At 40.8% G+C, this 20,655-nt stretch overlaps 1 protein-coding gene across 1 annotated transcript in view; it reads left to right on the top strand.

Moving 5' to 3' along the window:
• LOC111222716 (gamma-aminobutyric acid receptor subunit gamma-3-like) overlaps positions 1–20,340 on the top strand; it is a 73,774-nt gene extending 53,434 nt beyond the window's left edge. Inside the window, exons 7-10 of the mRNA XM_022746535.1 lie at positions 1,303–1,440; positions 9,698–9,850; positions 17,494–17,690; positions 20,059–20,340. Of these exons, the coding sequence (XP_022602256.1) occupies positions 1,303–1,440; positions 9,698–9,850; positions 17,494–17,690; positions 20,059–20,340 (770 nt within the window). The remainder of the gene's footprint in view (positions 1–1,302; positions 1,441–9,697; positions 9,851–17,493; positions 17,691–20,058) is intronic.
• Positions 20,341–20,655: the final 315 nt, after the last annotated feature.

Genomic DNA, 20,655 nt, shown 5'->3' with positions numbered 1-20,655 from the left:
GGCAGATATCCTCAACTGGACTTGTTTACAGTAATATGGCAAAATCGGACCACCCTTGTCTTCTTTGCTTGGAGGCTAGACAGGGAGAATATTAGAGCCAAGGCCACGGCAGACTGTAATTTATAACACTGGCTAAGAACATGTGACTTCAGGGGGCTTTTAAAGGCCTGAAATATGACAAACATTTTCCAGCCATGAAGATACACTGGTAACACAATGGTAATACTGTTTGCAGTAAAGATAATTGTAGAAACACAACAAGGGAAATATGATGGCAATATAATGTTTGGCATCTATATTAGACTTTGAAAAAAAATCACACCTCTCTTGCATCATGGTGATTGCTCCTCTTGGTTGAAGATGGCTATCCTCTAAATGAGACCATTTGCATAATTTGTCTGGTTTCCACTACAGGGCACAACCAGGCTTGCCACCTGCTCATTATTGCTGTCACTCATTTTTCTATGCAAAATTGCTTCAACTTGTCAAAAGAGCTCAGCTTTATTTTTTACATAGAGACACAGTATTTAGAGTAATAGCTTCCGTAGAGATTCAACTTCTTACGTGCTTTTTCGCTTGTGTTTAACTGCTCCACCCAGCAAAGGGGTCTGCACATGAAATCCTGCATTTAATGATCAGTACACTACAAAATGTTTCCAGCTTTAAACCGGACCAGGTCATTCCACTACTGCGCTCCTCCACGTAAAAGTACTTTCACGTGTCAGTAAGGCGTAACAGTAGGCTCGTCACAGATGTATGGCAGGTGCAAAGCCTACAATCTTACACTTCAAGAACTATTCATCTCTAAAAAAAAAATAAAAGAAGTCAAGCCATTTCTTTAAGTAGCTGTGCCTACCCCCCCCACCCCCACCCCCCACGATCATATCGTGCAGTAAATCAAACTGCACAGTTTTTATCATTAAAATAGCAATTGATTCAAGAGCATTCCTGACGCCAATTGACTTGTACTTGAAATTATTCCACTGAAATCAAGATAAACACTGCACTGGATTACATGTTAGACTGGATATTTGTTCGCTCTGGGTGCACCACAGCAGATTCCAAGCAAACAAGTTAACAGTAATTGCTCAGTTGGTCTGCAGTCCACTGAATTGCCTATGAAAACTTGCTGTATAAATTTGTATAAATCATGCATAAATCAGGTATAAATCATGCATACAATAAAAACTGCATTGCTGCATTAATCTTTCCTGTATTCTTTGCCTTCAACTTTTATCTCCTTTTTCTTTCGCAGTCCCTCCTTCTTTCACACACCTAACTCACTTTCTGTGTGGTTTCCAGACGGCTACCCGCGGGACGAGATTGTGTACAAGTGGAGGCGAAACTCAGTGGAAACTTCAGACCAGAAATACTGGAGGCTTTACCAGTTTGATTTCATGGGGCTCAGAAACACCACAGATGTGCTCTCGACGACAGCAGGTAAGAAAGGCAGCAACAAAAGGCTGAGAAAAGGTCAAGAACACTGGCACTTGAGACAAAAATAACATGCTGAATGGTTGCATTTCACAGCGGTTTGGATAATAATGATATAAAACTTTATTGATCCCTGCAGAGAAACTGTTTTTTTTCTCACTTCTATCCTACTCTACAGGGTGGTCAAAGGTTGGGTTTGGCTGCAGACTAACAGCCAGCGCTGGCAGGAGTTCAGAGTCTTGCTCTAGAACTGTTCAGCTTTTCGAGCCGCTTCACTACCTTGGTGCCCCGAGCTTTGCACAGGTTAACATTAGCACCATGCCCATAAATGTAATCACATAACTACAAGCTCAAAGCTCATAAGTATTCCCCTCGGGTGTAAGGGCAAATAGGTTTTTCCACTGACATTAATCACCAAGATTAAAGATTAAAAAGGAAGTTTAATTATTCAATCCTTTTCCTTCTCTCTTCCCATGCTTTCAGTGCGGTTATTAGGCTTTGTGTTCTTTGATGATTTAATTTAAGTTTGTTGTTTTGGAGGCAGTGGCACCTGGAGGAATACTGTTTCTCCAACAGGTGCCAGTAATTATACCTGTAACTGGCACAGCGTGGACAAGTTCCTAATACATTTTTAATGTTGTCACGTGAACCTGCAGATAAAAACAGATTCTAATGACTTCATAAGTGAAACATTATAAATGAGGGAGAAGGAGCGTGATGTGGTGGTTGTTAACCCCTCTTAACCTTGTTTATAAGTGTTGCATATATTCCATCTGGTTTGTGCCATACGGTCTTTTGTCTTTGGAGAGACATGCTTGGATCTGCATAATGTGTCCTGATTCAGCTTTCTAAGAGCTGAACCTCTGTTCATGAATATTCGAGGAACAAGACTACTTGGCATGATTAGGAAAAGGATAACAGGGAGCGGCATCAAATTATTAAGGAGCTCAGTGGAAAGTACAGCTTCATTTTGTTTTGTAAAATGTCCCACTATATGACACAGCTAAATCAAATATCTTTTTAACTGGAGACATTAACAAATTCAGGAAACAACATTTCTTTGTTTGTGTTACTATCAGCCACTGGGAATAGTGACAAGCATCGAGATTGTATCTAATGACAAACTGCCGTCGTATATTTGTGTTTCTGATCACAAAAAAAAATAAATAAAAAAAAGGTGATTGATGAGCGCTCTCATCCCAAGACACATTGATGGCCTTATAAATTATATGTTTTCCTGGACTCCCGCTGCATTGTCAAAACACAGCCAAACTAATTTTCTGCTGAGATGCTCAAAAGCAACGGCAAACCTACACATCTACCTCATGCTGTTCAAGAAAATTAGCCGTTTTCTCATTTATTACCTCGTTTCTTTTTCCTGTTTCACTTGCCGGGGCTCTATCTCCACAAGCATGATGATTAGATCCCCAGCTAAAAATACCATATCATTAATTTACGTCATGACAAACTTCGAAAGTACTGCGTTTCTCTTCCTTTCTCTCTCTCTCTCTCATTTCCCTCTCCATCACTCTCCCTTTCCCCGCTTTATCCTTCATCCCTAATAAACACTTGAGGTATGGGGCTGTTTTAATGAGGACAGAGTGGACAGATCCCCGGCCACAGCGCCACTGGGGACCCTTGCTACAAATCCACCATCGTTATCAATTCAGCAGCGTCCTCTTCAAAAGGCCCCAATGTGGAATCCCAAACACTTCGGTGCTTTGTTCTATGATCTCATGGTAAATTCCCCAAAAGCCTCCATTATGCCCTTTTCTGTGGTTACATTGCAGAAATGCTGATGTTCTTCCTTTTCTATCTTTACATGACCACCCTGGAAATATTCAAAATGCCTTTTGGTAAAGAATGTGTCATGAAATTGCTGACAATCCTATGCCTTGTTCTCTGATCGTTTCTTTCTCTATTTGAAGTATGAGTTCCTTCATACGTCGTTGCCTGCGCTGACTAAACCTGCAGCTGACCACAGATCACTTTAAAATCTCAGCTGGCAATCATGAAACTATAATGGAAGTTTGACGGCACATGGAAGAGACATGAACAGGCATGCAGACATTAAAAGAATTTACCATTCACCGAACCCCTCTCTTGAACTGCGACTCCAGACAGAGCTTAGCAATCATAACTAGGAACAGCAGTTTTTAGTCTTTTACAAATCAATAACACAAGAGCAAAAGTGTAACGTATTGATTAAACTGTGTGTTTATCTGCTGTACCATGAGCTGCAATCAGAGCTTGTCATGCTAATTAGCTTAATGCACACAGTGGCGTTACCAAGGAGCCAAGGAGCACATCATTAACTTACAAAGATGTGGTTGTGGTATAACAGGTTACTTAAGAAAAAACAGGCTTCTCCAAGGACTGACATATCCACTGTGTAGTGTTTCTCAACTGTGCGGAAGCAGATCCTGGAGTCAGAGTTTACACTAATGTTAGCATTTCTTTCATGGCTTCTTCCGAGAAATCGTTATATTTACCAAACACATCAGTCAATCGTGAATCTTATTTTTCCTTATAATACCAGGACTAACTCGCTCTACACTGCAATAACAAAACATACTATGTCGTTTCTTTATTTCCATGTCTTGTACTCAACTGCTGATGATGCTTACATTTTGCCAGGGATACGTTAGCTTTAGCCTCAGTCAGTACTGGTGAGCTTCCAAGTACGAGCATGAAAAACTTATACCGAATTTCTTTGAGCAAAACTTCCTGAATAAAGGTTGTAAAAAAGAAAGAAAAAAAAAAACAACACAATGAATTCAGCCGAATTGTCTTGAGCTCATTAATGAAAAGTTTTCCCTGCAGATCTAAAGAGAAAGTAGACCTGACTGTACAGCATGACAGAGTGTGGACAAGTGTAGAGCAGGCAACTCGGACTAATAAATATTGTGCAGTAGTGTGTAGACAGTGGGGTTGTTACTGTCCAACAGAATGTAAATGGGGGAATTGTTTGCTCCAACGACCAGTTAGAGCACAGACGTCACCACGATGCAGCTATAGATTTGTGAAAGTACATTTCTGCAGCCTCCAGTCAATCATTATTATAACTTTAACAATATTAGCCTGCAACATTTACAAGAGTAACTGCAAAATGAAGCTCATCTTACGTGCATTAAACTATCAAATTTAACTTTGTGTCAGCAGTTCTTGGCCTGCTTCTACAACTGTGCAGTGTTGTACTGAGAGGGAGGAAGTGGAGAATAATTCAGGCAACAATGAATTGTTCTTTTATTTACCCCTGTTGGTATAATCTAACCAGCATTATGTTCAAATTCTAACAAGCTTTGGATCGCTTTAGAGGAAGACACGCTTTATCTCGGTCATAAATGGGCACATAAAATAAAATGAGACAGTTTTATTTTGGTGAAATAGCAAAATGCATTGATTTTTTTTTATTATTCCTGCTGTGTTGTGATTAAGGTTTTATTTGTTGTTACATTGGAGTGGAGAAAATGAACCATATCATTTGCAGTAGTCTTTGTAATATAAAGTAGCCTAATTCTTTTTAATACAAGGTCGGATTACATGCATCATTCTTTAATGAGCTACAGGTATAAAACTCCCTTTTTGGTCTCTCTCACTTTCTTTGTACTGGCAACTACGGGTTTTTACAGAACTGACAATCTTTGATTAAATGCACTAGACATCTTATCTTCTTTTTTTCACTTCCTGTCACTACATTTTTACTCTGACATTTGCTTTAACAGTCACCTAATTCTTCTGAAAGAGTCCATTTTTACCACTGGGCAGTAAAAACACATGAGAAATACACATAAAATGAAGGTAATTGCAGCGCAGAATTTGTGAAAACTCACTGGACATTTGGTGATATTTTTATAATCATTATATTAGTTTAATCATAATGATTTAATTATATGTTACTTTAATTCAACTTTATTCAACTTCACTCAACCTTCCGGGTTGTGTCGTGTCATCAACAACACAATCTCTGCAGTGGTACTTTTACATGCTCATTAATGTCTCTGTTATGAGTCATATCCTGGTTTTAATTATGTTCTGAAATGTTAAGAAAAACAGTTTTTCATATCCCTGGATGATAATAACGCTACCCAGGTTCCTGATCATCTGTTTCTTTGCCTCATGACATTTCATTTCTGTATAGATACTGGAGATACCGTATAATCAGTATCAGACTTTCACTCCAAGATGTCCTGACTGCCACATCACCATCCGAAATTCATTTAATTCCAAATAAATTTTCCCTCTGACATTATACAATTTATAGTGCACGTTTAGCTCATAGTAGAATAGGCCTGGATTATATCAGTGAAGCAGTTTAGATAGTTCTGCAGTAAGATGACATAACCTGTCTAGGAGCTTTCCTTTAGGGTGTAGGTCCCTATAGTATTTGAGAAGGGATGTCGGTATTGATCTGTTATGGCAAGAGGATCTGGACAGGATTTAGACAGACACTCTTCAACGGCAGCCTGAACAAATATGTGTGATTTTTTTTTTTTTTTTTTTTTTAACCAACAGCATCACTGGAGAGATGCGGTTCACCTGCAACATGTCTCTGAAAACCCGGTGTCATTCTAACTTTAACTCTTCCCTGAGACAGCTGGCTGCTGTTTTTACATTCTGTGGCTCTGCAGGTCTCCCACTCACAGTGGTCAGCGTTTTAACACAGCACATTTTACAGCTGTCATTCCCAGTGCAAGCATCTGTCTTTATTGCCAATGCCTATGATTACATCCTGCAGATCCACTTGGGAAGTTTCACCTTTAACTAAGTGTTTAAATGATCATTTGTCATTATATCTTTTGATTAGCTAGCCTCCTATTGAAGACACACTGGACTCACAGGCTATAAAATTAAGCAGGGTATGCATATTCGTGTATGCCTGATTGGTATGATGAGTAAGTGAACCGCGAGGTCACAAAACAAGCAATAACCAGCAGTTTCATTAGTCTATTTGCAAAATCCTCTCAAGGGACGTAGTGGCGAGAGGGGAGCTTTAAAAATCCAGAAATTGATTTGATTTGATCTGCAATTTTAAATTTTTATATTATCAGCTTCATAAGTAAATGATTAATTTTGCTGAAAGATGACTCCTTTTATTTGAAACTATATTGGAGCCTCTAGGAGCAGCTCTAACAGCTGTTAACAGAATCATTTCAACTGACATAACTTATTGGCACCTATTTTACAGTAGTTTAGTGAAAGTATGTAGAACTTAGCCAGCAACACACGATACACGAGTTTCTGTAAAGTACCCGTAAACCTTGTTAACATCCATATGGTGTTTATAATATAATGCAAGGCATATGATGAGTGAAATCAGTAGTCGACGCTATGGCTGCGCTTTTTCCACCTTGGAACTGTAGTGAACCAATGACAGCCAGAGTTCATATGTCATATTACTAAGGAACCAATCCTGTCAACTTGTTAGTACAGAGAGCGAGAGTTAGCAGTAGCACAACCACTATCACTGTGTCAACCACTGCCAGTTACAAGCCAACAAACAGCATCAACAGACGCTAACTACGCGAACGGCTCTGATCCATCTGCTAGTCTCTGATTCTGGTCTCAACAGACTCCTCATCTGAGTGAGTCTGACTGATGCTCAAACATGTGGCTGAGTCTCTCTGATGTTTCTTCCTCTAACCATCCTGACACTCTCTGCTCTTTCACCTGTCCACCTGGAGCAGGCAGGTGGTAGGCGGGGCACAAGGCCAGAGCAATACTTTTCACTAATTGGAAACTAAGAGTAGATGAGCTTCAGACCCAGTTTTTGATGACTTTTTTCCCCCCACTTTTCTTTGGGGAAAACCATGTTAAACAAAATATTAATCATAGCAGAGTATTTTAACATAGTTTAAAACATGTCTGGAGAGGAAATGAAAACGAAATGAAATCTTCTGATAATTATTTCATGTCTCAGGCTTTACATGGTTAAGCAGTACTTCGTTCCCTCCATCTTCTCATGTTACTGAGGATGTGAGATGGCGTGAGCCCATAAATATATATCAAACAACCATTGCAGAAGTTTACACTGAGAGGAGAGCTAACATCAAGTGAACACAGTTTGCACTGTAACATGACTCCAGTGAAATTTCAATCATATAAATATAAATCTATTTTTGTCCATGCACATGCACAAGAACTGTTGTATAAGGGGGCCCACTGAGACATCATATGTACAAGGCCCTGATTTTTAAGCTACATCCCTGTTCCTCTCAGCATCAGGTGTTGAATATAATGCGAGTAGCGCGAGTGGTGGGTTTATTTAACATTGAATGGTTGCATTGGAAGTCATTGTGACAGCAAAGTAGAAAATGTGTCTGAATTTAGACAGAAGATAACCCCTCAGTCCTCTTTGATGCCAATCCAGCTGATGGTGCCCAAGGCAACTGCCTAGCTCACATATGCCTCAGAACGACCCTGGACATCACATAAAAGCTAAAACCTGGAGGGACTGTTCAGATAATTGTTACATGTTCTGCACTGAAACACATTCACACAACTGTGAATGCCATAAACCAGTGTCACCAAGTCACCAAGACGCTCTTTATTCATTGCACCAGGCGATTAAAATAATTATTTCAATTCCATGTCGAGTGTGAGGTGAGATTCAGCTGCAAGCGGAGGACAAAAGGTCTACAGATGTTTTATTCAGTTCGACATCCTTTTCATGGAAGTATCTGAGTGACAGCAGATTATCATATGGCAGTCTTTAGCAACATTTAAAGTAATGTTGTTCTGATGGAGCATGGAACTTTGTCAAGGTTACAGACCATCGACTTTTGTTGCCCTAGTATTGTAGCTCAGTATCCCTGCTGCTGTCAGCTGACACTTGTGATAACAAGCATCCAACTGCAGTCAGACCATTTAAGAGGCAGCAGAATAAATTCTGTCGCTCTCCTCGTTTTCTCTTCTCCTCACACTCACAGTGCCATTGTAGAGTAATTATTTTCCTTTACTTTATGGGCTCTGTTAGGGTTTTTTCTGTGTAACTGTCCTCTGCTCTCTTTCCTCCCTATTTCTGTTCTCGTCCCCTCTGTCTGTTGGCCCTCACATTTGATCCAGATTATCTTAATTTTAGCAGTTACAGACCAAACTCTAATCTATCAAAGAAGGAAGCGAACACTTTCTGATGTCTTTTTTGACCAGTAATAACAACTTTGACAAATTTCAGTAGAGTTTATTGGCTCTTTGCCGCACAGAAATGGTCTTAATTAAAGTTACTAAAGACCTTAGATCTTAGCAGAGCAAAGCAGAGCTTTAGACACTTCTAATGATTATGAACTGGGCTGGCATCAGTCTGAAATGGTTTCAGTTAAACAGAACAGAAAATGCCTGGTTGTGTGTGAGGTGTTCCCCAGGGGTCATTCCTTAGCCCCTGGCTGTTTTTGCAAATGCTACTCCTACATCCTGTTAGCCCCAAACACAATACACAGATTTGTCTTGTTATACAATCAACTCACATCTGCTGATTGTCACAGCTTTCTGATAGAGTATGGAGAGTCTGCAGAGTCTGCTTTTAAAGGTCTCGCAGTAAAATTAAGCCTCTATTTTGATGAACAAGTTAAGAGCACAGCATGATTTAGCTCCCAGCTGCCTCCAGACCTTCTCAAATTACTCATGAGCCAGTGTGCTGCTTCAGATCCTCGGGGCGATGGTCTGTAGTTTACGAGTGGGGAAAAAATGAAGTGTAACTTACAAAATAGCAGGGTCACCTTACAATATAGAGAGACTTAAAGAGCAATTTAGCTGCAAGAAAAGGGTCAACTTTTAAAAGTATGTACTGGAAAGGTGCTGTTTTTTTATTGGGGCTATATGAATGGAGAAAATAAAACAAAAGAACGCAGTGTTCCCTATTCTGCAGGGGGGAAATCCTTTCATAGCCACTCCACTTACCACCACCACTGTTACGAGTACTGTGTATAAACCACAACAACAACAACAACTGATGCACTGGAGTGAATTATCATTGCTATTCAATAAAGGATACAGAGCCTTGCAAATTGTGGCTAACACCAACAGCATTACACCAGCCCTGACCGAGGACTGTGTCCACTCATAACAGACAGATCCACTCGTGAATTTGTAACAGGAAGAATGTAGTCAATAAAACCTCACCGCATGTGCATATTCTTTTAGCCCCTTGGACAAAAAAAGTTCAAAGAACTATGGAGCTAGAGAAGTTCTCAAAGTGACACTATTTAGGGGCTTTAATATTCATTATTCATATTCATTTGTGACTCCATTTTCTCTCTCTCAACAGGTGACTACGTGTTGATGACAGTGTACTTCGATCTTAGCAGAAGGATGGGCTACTTCACTATCCAGACCTACATCCCCTGCATCCTGACTGTGGTCCTCTCCTGGGTCTCCTTCTGGATCAAGAGCGACGCTACGCCTGCAAGGACGGCCTTAGGTACACAACAGCACTACCCATGTAGCTGTGTGGGGAACTGTAGGGAATACCACTTAACTTCAGAGTGCCTTGTATAAATTAATCTTCCTTGGGAGAGGTAATTTGTCACAATACTTTCTCAGTGTTGCTTTACTCCTTTCCATATAATTTCTTTCTGGGCTGGGAATAATCAGTAATAGTGAACAGCGTTGATGTCCAATATGATGTGATGGGAATACATAAAACTTTTTGCCACTGCTCATTCAAGCCATGTGAGTGTAATATGAAGAAAATGAATCGGAAGTTGGTGGCAGGATTTAAAGCCTTTCGGTAATTCCCATTCAATCTGAGATTTAGACAGCTTGATAGCAAAAGTAATAATCTCTTTTATGATTAGTAACTGCAATATTATGACCCAGTCTTTGTCGCTGTAGTTATTACCAGCAAAAGCAATCATATTACTGGAATACTTGCACATCACTGAACATTATTGTGGAGTGAAAGACAACAAATGAAGAAAGAGTTGTTGTGTATCCATCTGCATGTGCATTCTCAGATGAATATGGATGTGTCCTTGTAGCTTTAGCTGTGCATTAAGGCATCTTGAAGATATATGTCCCATCAATGTGGCTTGTTTTTTTTTGTTTTTTTTCATCATTTATTATAGTATTAATCTTATTTTTCTGTGCACAAGTTGACAATTGTTTTGATTTTTCCTCCCCCACTGCATGCCTGCCATTAGTTCATTTGCTTTCCTGTGGATGATGTTGTTGTGGTGCTCATGGTTTCCTGTTTAAGGTGATTTTCAAGGTAAGTGTCTGACAACTTAATGTCAATATGCAGTATATATATATATATATATGTATGTTATTCATTTCATCTTAAATAGTAATATGATTCTTGAACAATTCTTCCTTGTCCATCACTGAGTTGACTCCGCTACGGCTGCAAAGCATACATTAACATGAGTAAGAGTCTACAACCATGCTAGTGGCTCTGCTGCAACGCTAGCATGCTGATGTTTAGTAGGTATGTTTACCACATCTAACATCTTAGTTTAGCATGTTAGCATGCTAACATTTGCTAATTAGCACATATACATCCAAAGTGGTGGGCCAACCCACCAAGTGACATTGCCGTTCCTAGAGAAATGCTGCTACTATGGATAAAAATAAAAGCTTGAAAACCTGCTAGTGAATTATAGAAGCACAAAACCAACCCAACCTCCATATGAGTGCTACTTTTATTTTGTGATAACCACCACAACAATAAACTAGACTCCCATGGCGCTATTTGACCATTATTAAATCTATTTTGCATATCTGTTGCAACTTAATTCAGTCGAATCTGTTTATTTGATACAGTGTGATGGTTAAGTTAGGCAGCTGAGGAGAAACCTAAAATTTGAGAAAGCCTAGCCTAATTAAAAAGCAACAATCAAATTAAGTCAATTAATTTAGTATAATAACTACTTTGTTCACCAAATATATCTGTTATTTTAGTGCACTTGGCAGCATCCTGCTTCAACACATCTCATCGTCTTGAACATAGGACTATAAGTCTGGGAATGGTTGTTTATTTATTCCCCTACTGTACACTTGGTTGCAATGTAACAGTGTAAATAATACAAATAACAGCTATCCCATAGTTTCACATTCAGACAATAACCCTGGCTCCACCAGAGTGGTTGAGGGTCAGTGCCTTGATCTCTGGCACTTTCGTAATACTTGTTGAAGGAGCTGAGACTCTAATTAAACTCCACAACTCATAGCTTCTCAATTGACCCAAGAACTCAACCCCAGCTGGCTCACTCACCCTCCAACTACCTTCACCTATCACTTGAATCAAGACAGCACACATAACTATGAAGTACTCTAATTTCACTCAGTGGCCTTCATCAGCCTGCCAATCAGCCAACATCACACAAGGTCATCTGGAAAGCCTCTGTGGTAATAAACGAAGTTATATTGGAGTTTTGTCCATCCCTATTCATTCAAGAAAAAGCCAGAAGAAAAAAGAACTTCTCTACTACAATAACGCTGCCTCATGTTGTATCAAATTCAATAACAAGCCAGAATTATTGTTCAAGCATGCACTGGGCCGAATGGAGCCTCTCCTCTTAGAGCTGTAAATGAAAGCTGATCATAATAACAGATCGTCTTCAGTTCAGTTGAGTTCTGCTCAACTTATTTTCTGCTGTTAGGCTGATGAAAGTTGACACGATGACAGTTGAACATCAAAACAGTACGAAGCAGATGAGATCAAGAGCGACAACAACACAAAGGTGTATTTTCAGAGTGGCTTAAGAAATGACGTGTTCGTAGGAACGGCAGATATGTGCTGAAATACTACTGCTAGTGTAGGAAGGATCACTGTCTCATAGCTAAAGACGCTGCTGTTACTCCCAGCTTTCACCTTGCTACTGCGGCTGTTAGTTCATCATATAGAGTGGGTTTTGTCTGTCCTACTCTCCATCACTGTGTCAACCTGTCCGTCTGCCTGGTGTAGACAACAACCGAAGACGATCAAAGCTTACAGTAGGTGGGTGGTGGTGTGACACATGACCAAAGGCGGTGAAAGGCTTGTGATCTCCCTCAGACAACAGGTAGAGCAGAGCAGCAAGCTGTCCCAGTCCTGATAAACATCCACATTCAGCTCAACAACAGAAAGTCATTTAGCCTTTCTTCTCCAGTACATTGGCCCTGTTTTCAGGTCGGCCTGAGACCTGATCCCTTGGCTGAAAGGGGAGAGGAGAGATAAGAGGAAGAAAAGCTGGGCACAAGAGAGGGACAAAACAAGAGTGTAAAGCAAAGTGAAGGCCTCTGGCACGTAGCGGCGGGGAGAAATGTCAGAACGAGGGAGGAGGATCAGTCAGATCACAGAGAGGTTGAAGTCCAAGAAAAAGGCAGGTGATGCCGCCCACCCCCGCCACCCCCCCACCCCTCTAGGCTATGTGCCTTGACAAGCTGCTAACATGTTCCAGGTGGTATTTCCAAAGAGCTGTCACTCACCTGCTACTCCTCCAGCAGCAGGACATTTGGATAGCAGTGGGCTGGAAGTAAGAGAGCTGAACTCCGGTTGATTCCCATTAGACCTCAATCTCTGCAACTCAGATGGATCTTGGCAGAGATACGGAGGATTGTTGATGGAGAAATACACCCCACCCTAAGGCGCAAGTTGGGAATGTAGAGCTCGAGAGGGTAAACGAGAACTGTGGCTCTGGAGTTAATTGAACTGTGTGGTAACATCAATCATCATGCTACACAGTGATATTCAGGGAAATACAGAACATCACGGTGCCACACAAGTTCATTTCAAGGGCAATTTATCAATCGCAAAAATATATATTTTCCCAAAATCTAGCAATGCTGATATTTTTGGTTTCGTGTGCTAGGGTTTTGAGATGTCCACCTATTAGATTAAAATTTCCTCCATCAACAACGAGAGTCGTTTCACTTAACATCACACTATTTCCTCCTTTGCTCCTGATGGAAAAAAAAGACCTCTAGAGAATTTATCACTAGAATATAAGCATTTGTTGTTTTGGGGCATTTACTGAAGCAGCTGATGCTGTTGTTTTTCTTAGGTGCGTAGGAGTCTCGATCACCCACAGATCTCGTTGTGGACGCTTTTCATGGTTTACCAAAGAAACATCCTCAAAAGCCAAACAACACACTGTTTGGTTAGACATATTCATCTCAAATATTGGGCCCGGGCTATAGCAGCAAGCACTGGCAACAAGCTTATAGCTTATTTCTTATGATATGAGTGTGATGGGGGGAAAAAAAAAGGATAGCATTTAAAAACCCAAGGTTTCCCTGCGAGAGCCGTCATTCACACAAACGCTTGTCAACTTTGATGTGTCAGGTTGGGTGTAAGAGCTGACAATGTTCCTCATGGGAACCCTAGCAAGAAGGCAGTGAGTTAAAGATAGGAGCTAGTGCAAAGACATCAGTCCCTCAAACTGTGCTGTGAGAGGTGGGGGAATTTAAAAATCGGGTGCTCTGTTCACCACAGGGACAAACTAGTAGCTACAGTATATTATCAGCTGTGTTTTTGTCCCAGAGCAGTTTCTTTCTGAGAGACCTGATAGGGTCTAATAGTAGTACTTCCAACTCAAACGGTCCTGATGTTTCACAGCAACAAGAGGTTCATATACTGGGAACAAAACATCAATACGAGGACGTTCTCTGCCGATGGAAGCTGCCACATAAAGCACGATTTATAGATATCAAGCTGACCATCAGGAAATACACAGCTGAGTGAATGAAGTTAGAGACGAGTAGACTAGCTTCAGGCTGTTTAGTCCCCAACTGTCTCCTTAGTCATTGGGGACTCATGTAGGGCCATCTGATTGATTACATGCACAGGAGACATGGCTTAAAGTCGAGGACTCCTCTGCAGCGTGCGTGAAACACCTTTAATCAGATTAGATTGGAGTTGCCATGTGTAGCATTTTAACCTCAATCACTAGCACGTTAATTTGAAAACATCGGTATAATTACCATAAACAAACACGACTCTTGCCGAGGAGACTGTCAGCTCCTATGTACACTGCATTTTACTTTGTGTTGATGTGGTGGAAAATCTGCTGGAGTGCTTCACAGCTCAAAACAGGAACGCCTTCACTTTCGCAAATGCTACACCCTTTTATTCCACTCCAACCGCTCTAACTGCATGATTTCAATTTAACATGTCAGAACATATATACTCACTGTTAGGGCTGTTGTGATCGCTAATCTTTCTTCCAGCTATTCAACACAAACACACACACTGATGCAGTAGTGACACCAAATGGGTTCATGGTAAATGTGCAGCGCAGGGGGACATGGAAGGTGTTAGGTTTGTTTGTTGTGTTATAGTCCAGTGATACAGGTGCGCAGCTCAGGGGAAATGGGACGTGTCTCCTTTTGTTTGTTTATCATACAGTGATAAAGGGGCAGACCACCAGGTCACATGACCCTGTCTCCTCACCTGTTTCTGTACCATCACCTTTTCTTTTTTTTTTATTCTCTCTTTCTCCTTTTCAGTTATTTCTTCCCCATCCCCAGCAGGCGCACACTCCCAACCTGTGCGACTTGCCACATCCAGAAAGAAACAAAAAACAAAAATACAACAGGCTAATGCTAATCAAGACAGACACATCAGAATAGTTATAGATTAATTTTTGAGTCAAGTGAACAGTCAATTAATTCACTAATCATTTCAGCTCTGATGATGTATGAATCAATCAGTTGTCAGTGGCCACAACAGATCTACAGATTAGAGATAATGTGGCAATAAAGACGACTAAAGCTGCCAAAAACAGCTTCATAAACACAACACTTTGTTGATGTTGCTGTATTAGAACACTGAAGCTCCAAATTGCATTTTTAATACTGACAAACCTAAAGTCCACGTCATAGCTTTTCTGTTAAAACGGTCTTAGATTAGGTCTGTAGTCATAATGAGGCCCATGCAGTCTTGTGACCTAGCTACTGATCCTTGACTGGTACTCCTCAGTACTACTTATAGACACTCCATGAATACAAGCTGTGGTCTGTTCCACCTGCTTCACCCCTGGACACATAACAAAGGTCAACGTCTGAAGATGTGAGACACTGTTTTATGCCAACTACCATGTTTTTTTATTATCAAATTTTGTAAATTTAATTGCACAAAAACAGAAAATCTGGTGTTTCTCAATGTCCTGTTGATTTATTGTGATGTGATCTTATTTAGAGGATGTGTGTAGCATATTCGTTTTGTACAGCGATATGCACTGGAGCTTTTCTCACCTCCAGGAGATGCCCCCTGTTTTCGGTCTGCAGATGTGAGACTGTGCGGTTCAGATTGCCTGCACAGACAGGAGTCATCCGGTTGCTATGGTATCATGTAGCGACAATTCCCACAAAATGTATTAAACTGTGCAAAGGAAACTCATGACCTTGATTTGAAATAGCAGCCCAAACTGTGAGCAGCCGGTGGGTAGCTTGTTATAAAAAAAATAAATAAATAAAAAGACAAAGCACTGATGTCGATGCACTTGCTGTTTTACTGAGCTCACACTGTTTACAGTGCACTGAGACTTGAACAGATAGTTAGATTTAAGGTATTAGAAGAGGGGAGTTGTTCATTTACCTAGTTTGGTGCTTAAATCTAATGAGCGGGGGAAAAGAGAAAGTCTAGACAAGCAGTAGACCAGAGGAGGTAGCTTGAAATAGATGGGAGCAACTCGTCTCTATGGAAACCACAGGCGAAAACAGTGGCACACACTGCCATGAAAGACATGTAGGAGATGAGGATGAAAGAGACAGAGAAGAGAGAGGAAGAGAGAAAAAGGACGGAGAGGGAGAGGAAGGGTGAGACGTGGCTTGAAGAGGAAGACGGGAGGATGAGAGGGAAAGACGGCGAGATTATGAGAATGATGTGTGTGTGTCGCAGCAGTAGATATCCGTGCTCCCAGTGGGCATTAATGTCACTGGGTTCATCTCTGTTTGAAAGAATTGATTTCATTTCACCAAGCGTACACAATATTCTCCTTTCAGACACCATGAGGAGTAATTTCTCAAACAATGGCACTGATGACACAATTAAAAGTTATCCCAGATACTCATTTACCAGTGTGACAGGTAATTATTGATAACAGCCACTTTAACAACTCTACAACTATTTGAAAAAAAAATTAGTTACCTCCCAAAGTGATTGACTCACTAGTGTATCATCAATTGACATATGAGTGACAGTTACTTCCCGAACCGGCTATTACACATTTTCAATTCAACGCGATTTTTCACCACAGAGGTCGAGCTAATGCAAAAATTACAGCCTCATTTCCATCAGTCATCGCTGTCATTAAAAGACAAGTGGACTCGTGACAGCTCTACCTCTTCAGAGGCTGATTAATGACCACGGTCTGCGCGTCAGTCAGGACGGTATTAAGTCTTGTGTCTTTATGTCTTATGTCGCACATGTTTGGAAAAACAATAAGATCAATGTCAAGAGACCAGACAGACGAAACTGCCAGAAAAAAAAGCTGTTCAAATAATAAAATTATAATAAAAACCTTGAAAAAAAAAAATTTCAAAACTTGTCAGGTCTATCAATGCAATGTCTGGAAAGTTCCCACTGTGGCAGAGGTTTTAAAACCTTATTGAATTTATTACCATCACAGATATTCACAAATACAGGGGCCAGCTTTTTACCGCGTGGTTACTGAATTATGGCTGCACTACTTGAGCCACTTCGGAGACAAGTAATGTTTTAGTCATGAGGAGGTGTCAGGATTTGCCTCATAATTCTGATGTGACTCCACTGTATAATAGAGGTTCTTAACCCGCAAATCGATTTCTGACACGTCATTTTTTTTATCACATTTTAAATCACCGCGAGAAAGAGTAAAGATAAAAAAGTAATTTTAATTATTTGATCATTTAAAAAAATTCTGTTGCCCCGCACTAAAAAACAAATAATCACTGTGGATGTTTATGGGTAGACAAGACTGATGCAAGAATGGGGACATTTACCCAGAATACCCCATATGCATTATTAATGGTGATTAATAAACTTCTGCCCACATGTTATATAACCACTGACTTCCACATGGGTCACCCCAGTACTGACCAGCAATTCATCATGCAGTCACAAAGAATTCTCTTTGTAAAGTTTTGCTCTTTCCCGCTCAGGTATCACCACGGTGCTGACCATGACCACGCTGAGCACAGTGGCCAGAAACTCGCTACCCAGAGTGTCCTACGTGACGGCCATGGACCTGTTTGTCACCGTCTGCTTCCTGTTTGTCTTCGCTGCCATGATCGAGTACGCGATGCTCAACTACTACTCCTACAGTATACGCAGACCTCCTGCTAAGACGCAGAGAATGGTAAGCCTATAGTGAATGTGTGAGTAACATCTGCCTCTGCTACACATAAGGTCCTTCTGTGACCACAGCTGTATAAAACACTCTGTAAAGCATGTAGCTTTCATATAATGATCTCATTAATGTATCAAGATGAAGAGATTATTGAACGGCCCGCTGTTTGAAGTGACTGTGAAAATTTCCTGTTTGAAGCCAAGCAACTACAAAGAGACACAAAACGACCACAAACAGACTCAAACTAACCAGACACAAAACAACCACAGATGCACAACAACCGCAAAGAGGCTAAAAACAAAAACAAACCAACTACAAAAAAGACGCAAACAACAGCAGGGACTCAAAACAACTATAAAAAGACACAAAGCAATCATAGAGAGATGCAAAAAATGAACAAACAACTACAAACAGCCATGTTAACTGTAGTCATGTTGTGTCTCCCTCTAATGCAGGAGGGGTGCAGGGCCTTTTACAAGTCTGTGCCCACATGATGAGCTAAACGGAAATTAGCATGAAGTGCACATATGTTGATGTGATTGTATTAGGGAATCTGTTCCTGTGCATCCAGGCCTGTTTCACATTGGAGTCTCTGTGTCAAACAACGATCTAAATGATGCCTCAGAGCCTTGTTTTCTACAGACCAAGCGTGAAGTGCTTGTAATCTTTTCAGTGAAAATGAAAGAACAGAAAAAGGCGATTGAATGCTGGCTATTGGTGTTTTCAGTTTAATAATATCAACCTTCAGAAACTCATATTGATCCATAGGGTGTTGACATATATGTGTGTAGTGCCTGACGTGTGTCTGTATGAGCACACGTTGTGCAGTCTAGCAATTGCTCTTGTATGAGAGCCTAATGCTTTGTGCAGGCGTTCTCAAGTCTGCACCTGCTGCAAACACTTTAATGGCGGCGGCACACATCTATGAACACAGCAGACTGAGAAGCAGCCGCTGTCATTTCACTCTCTCCAGATCCCCTCCCTCTTCATTATTTCCTCCCAGTGTAGAGGAGTTCTGCTGAATGTGTCTCAGGGCTAGAGAGAGAGAGAGAGACTGTCAGCTCGGGCTGAACAATTAAGTTGTGTTACATTCGGTCCCCTCCTCTGCATCTCTGGCTCGCTGCTGTATTTCGGCCCAGTCTGTCTGTGGGGAAGCCTCATATGACCACCATCCCACCCCCCTCCCCTCATCCATGTGGCCCCTTTGTGCCGCCCACTCAGTCAGTTCTCTTACTCCATACGACGCATCTAGCTCTCTTTCTCTCGCCTCCCACTCTTCCTTTAACAGCAGAGGAGAGGACTAGAAAAACATGCGAAGATTTTACCCCAATTAGGTTGTCCCACACGATTTTATAAACATCAGGGAGGAAGTCACATAATGAATTTTCTCAGGAGTACTTCTTCAGCATTCCTGTCTAAAAAAATCAGCTGCATTATACAAAAAATAATGAATAAGGATTATTGTTGTATGTTTATAATTTTTTTTTTTTAAATAAGTATTTTTGCTTCAAATTAAATATGTTTAAACATCACTATTATAGTTTATTTTCCAAGAGCGTTTGAATTTTTCAAGAAAAATAGAAATCACTATAAAAAGCTCATTGATTCACAAATGCTTTTTGCATCGATGTGCCAACTGTGTCGTTTGATGCTGTGTTTTATTATTCCAAATAATAGCTGGACAAATGTAGATAATGGTACTCAGCACATCGATATGGACTTTGATGGAGTTTTTCAGCAATCTAAGACATCAATAAATACATGTCTTAATAGACTTGCCATTGTGCATTAATGATCAATGATCAATCAAGAGAGTGTAAAGCACTTTTTCTCCACTACAGCTTCACCGTACCAGAACTCAATGCAGTTCAAAGGCTGATTGCATTTTGATAAAGGCATGCCACCACGCATTCTTGCACTGCATACAGTGTATAGTGCACCAAATTAATTTCCTACTAATTCTCAAAACAGTTGGTCGTTGATTTCAGACAGATGTAGACAAAAGCAGGGTTGTTATTTCTAGCCAGCAACCGTTGATTTTGCCAGCTACAAATGATAACTGTCTCCCGCAGACGTTCATGAGCAGCAGCTGGCTGGCTAATTGAGGTAATGTTACCTCAATGATTTGGTTCAAAAAGCTGTCTTCTATAGACTTTTTAATGTGTCCATATAACTTCTTTTTTGTTTTACAATAAGAACTCTGTAAAAGAGGTTAAATATGCTCTTGATGGCTACATACATGCTGTCATGCTAAAAGACAGACGCTAAAGCTAACATTTCCCCAGCAAAAAGTCAGTATCCTCAAAAGTTAATGATCTAAGACACTGCACACGTCAATTCTACCACCTTAACACTTTCTTTCTGTCTTTCCTTTCAGGCCTACTCATCTTTCAACATGAGTCGCAACCCTCGGACCATGATGCCCATGGGAAACTCCCTCTTCTGGCACGACTACGACGACAACTGTCTGTACGAATGCCTGGACGGGAAGGACTGCAAGAGCTTCTTCTGCTGCTACGAGGAGTGTAAAGAAGGCGGCTGGAAGAAAGGAAAGATCCACGTCAACATCAGCGAGCTGGATTCCTACTCTCGGGTTTTCTTCCCCACGTCCTTCTTGCTCTTCAACATCGTCTACTGGGTCAGCTACCTCTACCTCTAGTGGGTCATGGCCCCGTGATCCGTGGGCCCTCGCTGAAACAGCCACACTACCCGACACTTTGCACTGCGGCTCATGATTAGAGGTCACAACTAAGCGTGGGAGAGGAAATGAGACGGATCCAGATGTGCTGCCTTTGGAGCGGCATAACTGAAACAATGTGTGTGCTGTTGTACACCAGTATAAAGGCCATGATACTTTGAGCCGTGGCGCTCCCAGGAGAATAACATGCTCAGCAGTAGAACAACAAGCCCTTCAGCATTAACTTGAATGGATAGGTTCCGTTTATGACTCTCTCAGAAACCAAACAACAGACGG

Source organism: Seriola dumerili, unplaced genomic scaffold (genome assembly GCF_002260705.1).
Source record: "Seriola dumerili isolate Sdu_G_001 unplaced genomic scaffold, Sdu_1.0 BDQW01000105.1, whole genome shotgun sequence".
NCBI classification, from domain to species: Eukaryota; Metazoa; Chordata; class Actinopteri; order Carangiformes; family Carangidae; genus Seriola; species Seriola dumerili.
Note: the sequence above shows the minus strand (reverse complement) of the source record. Positions and strands in the feature narration are given on the sequence as shown.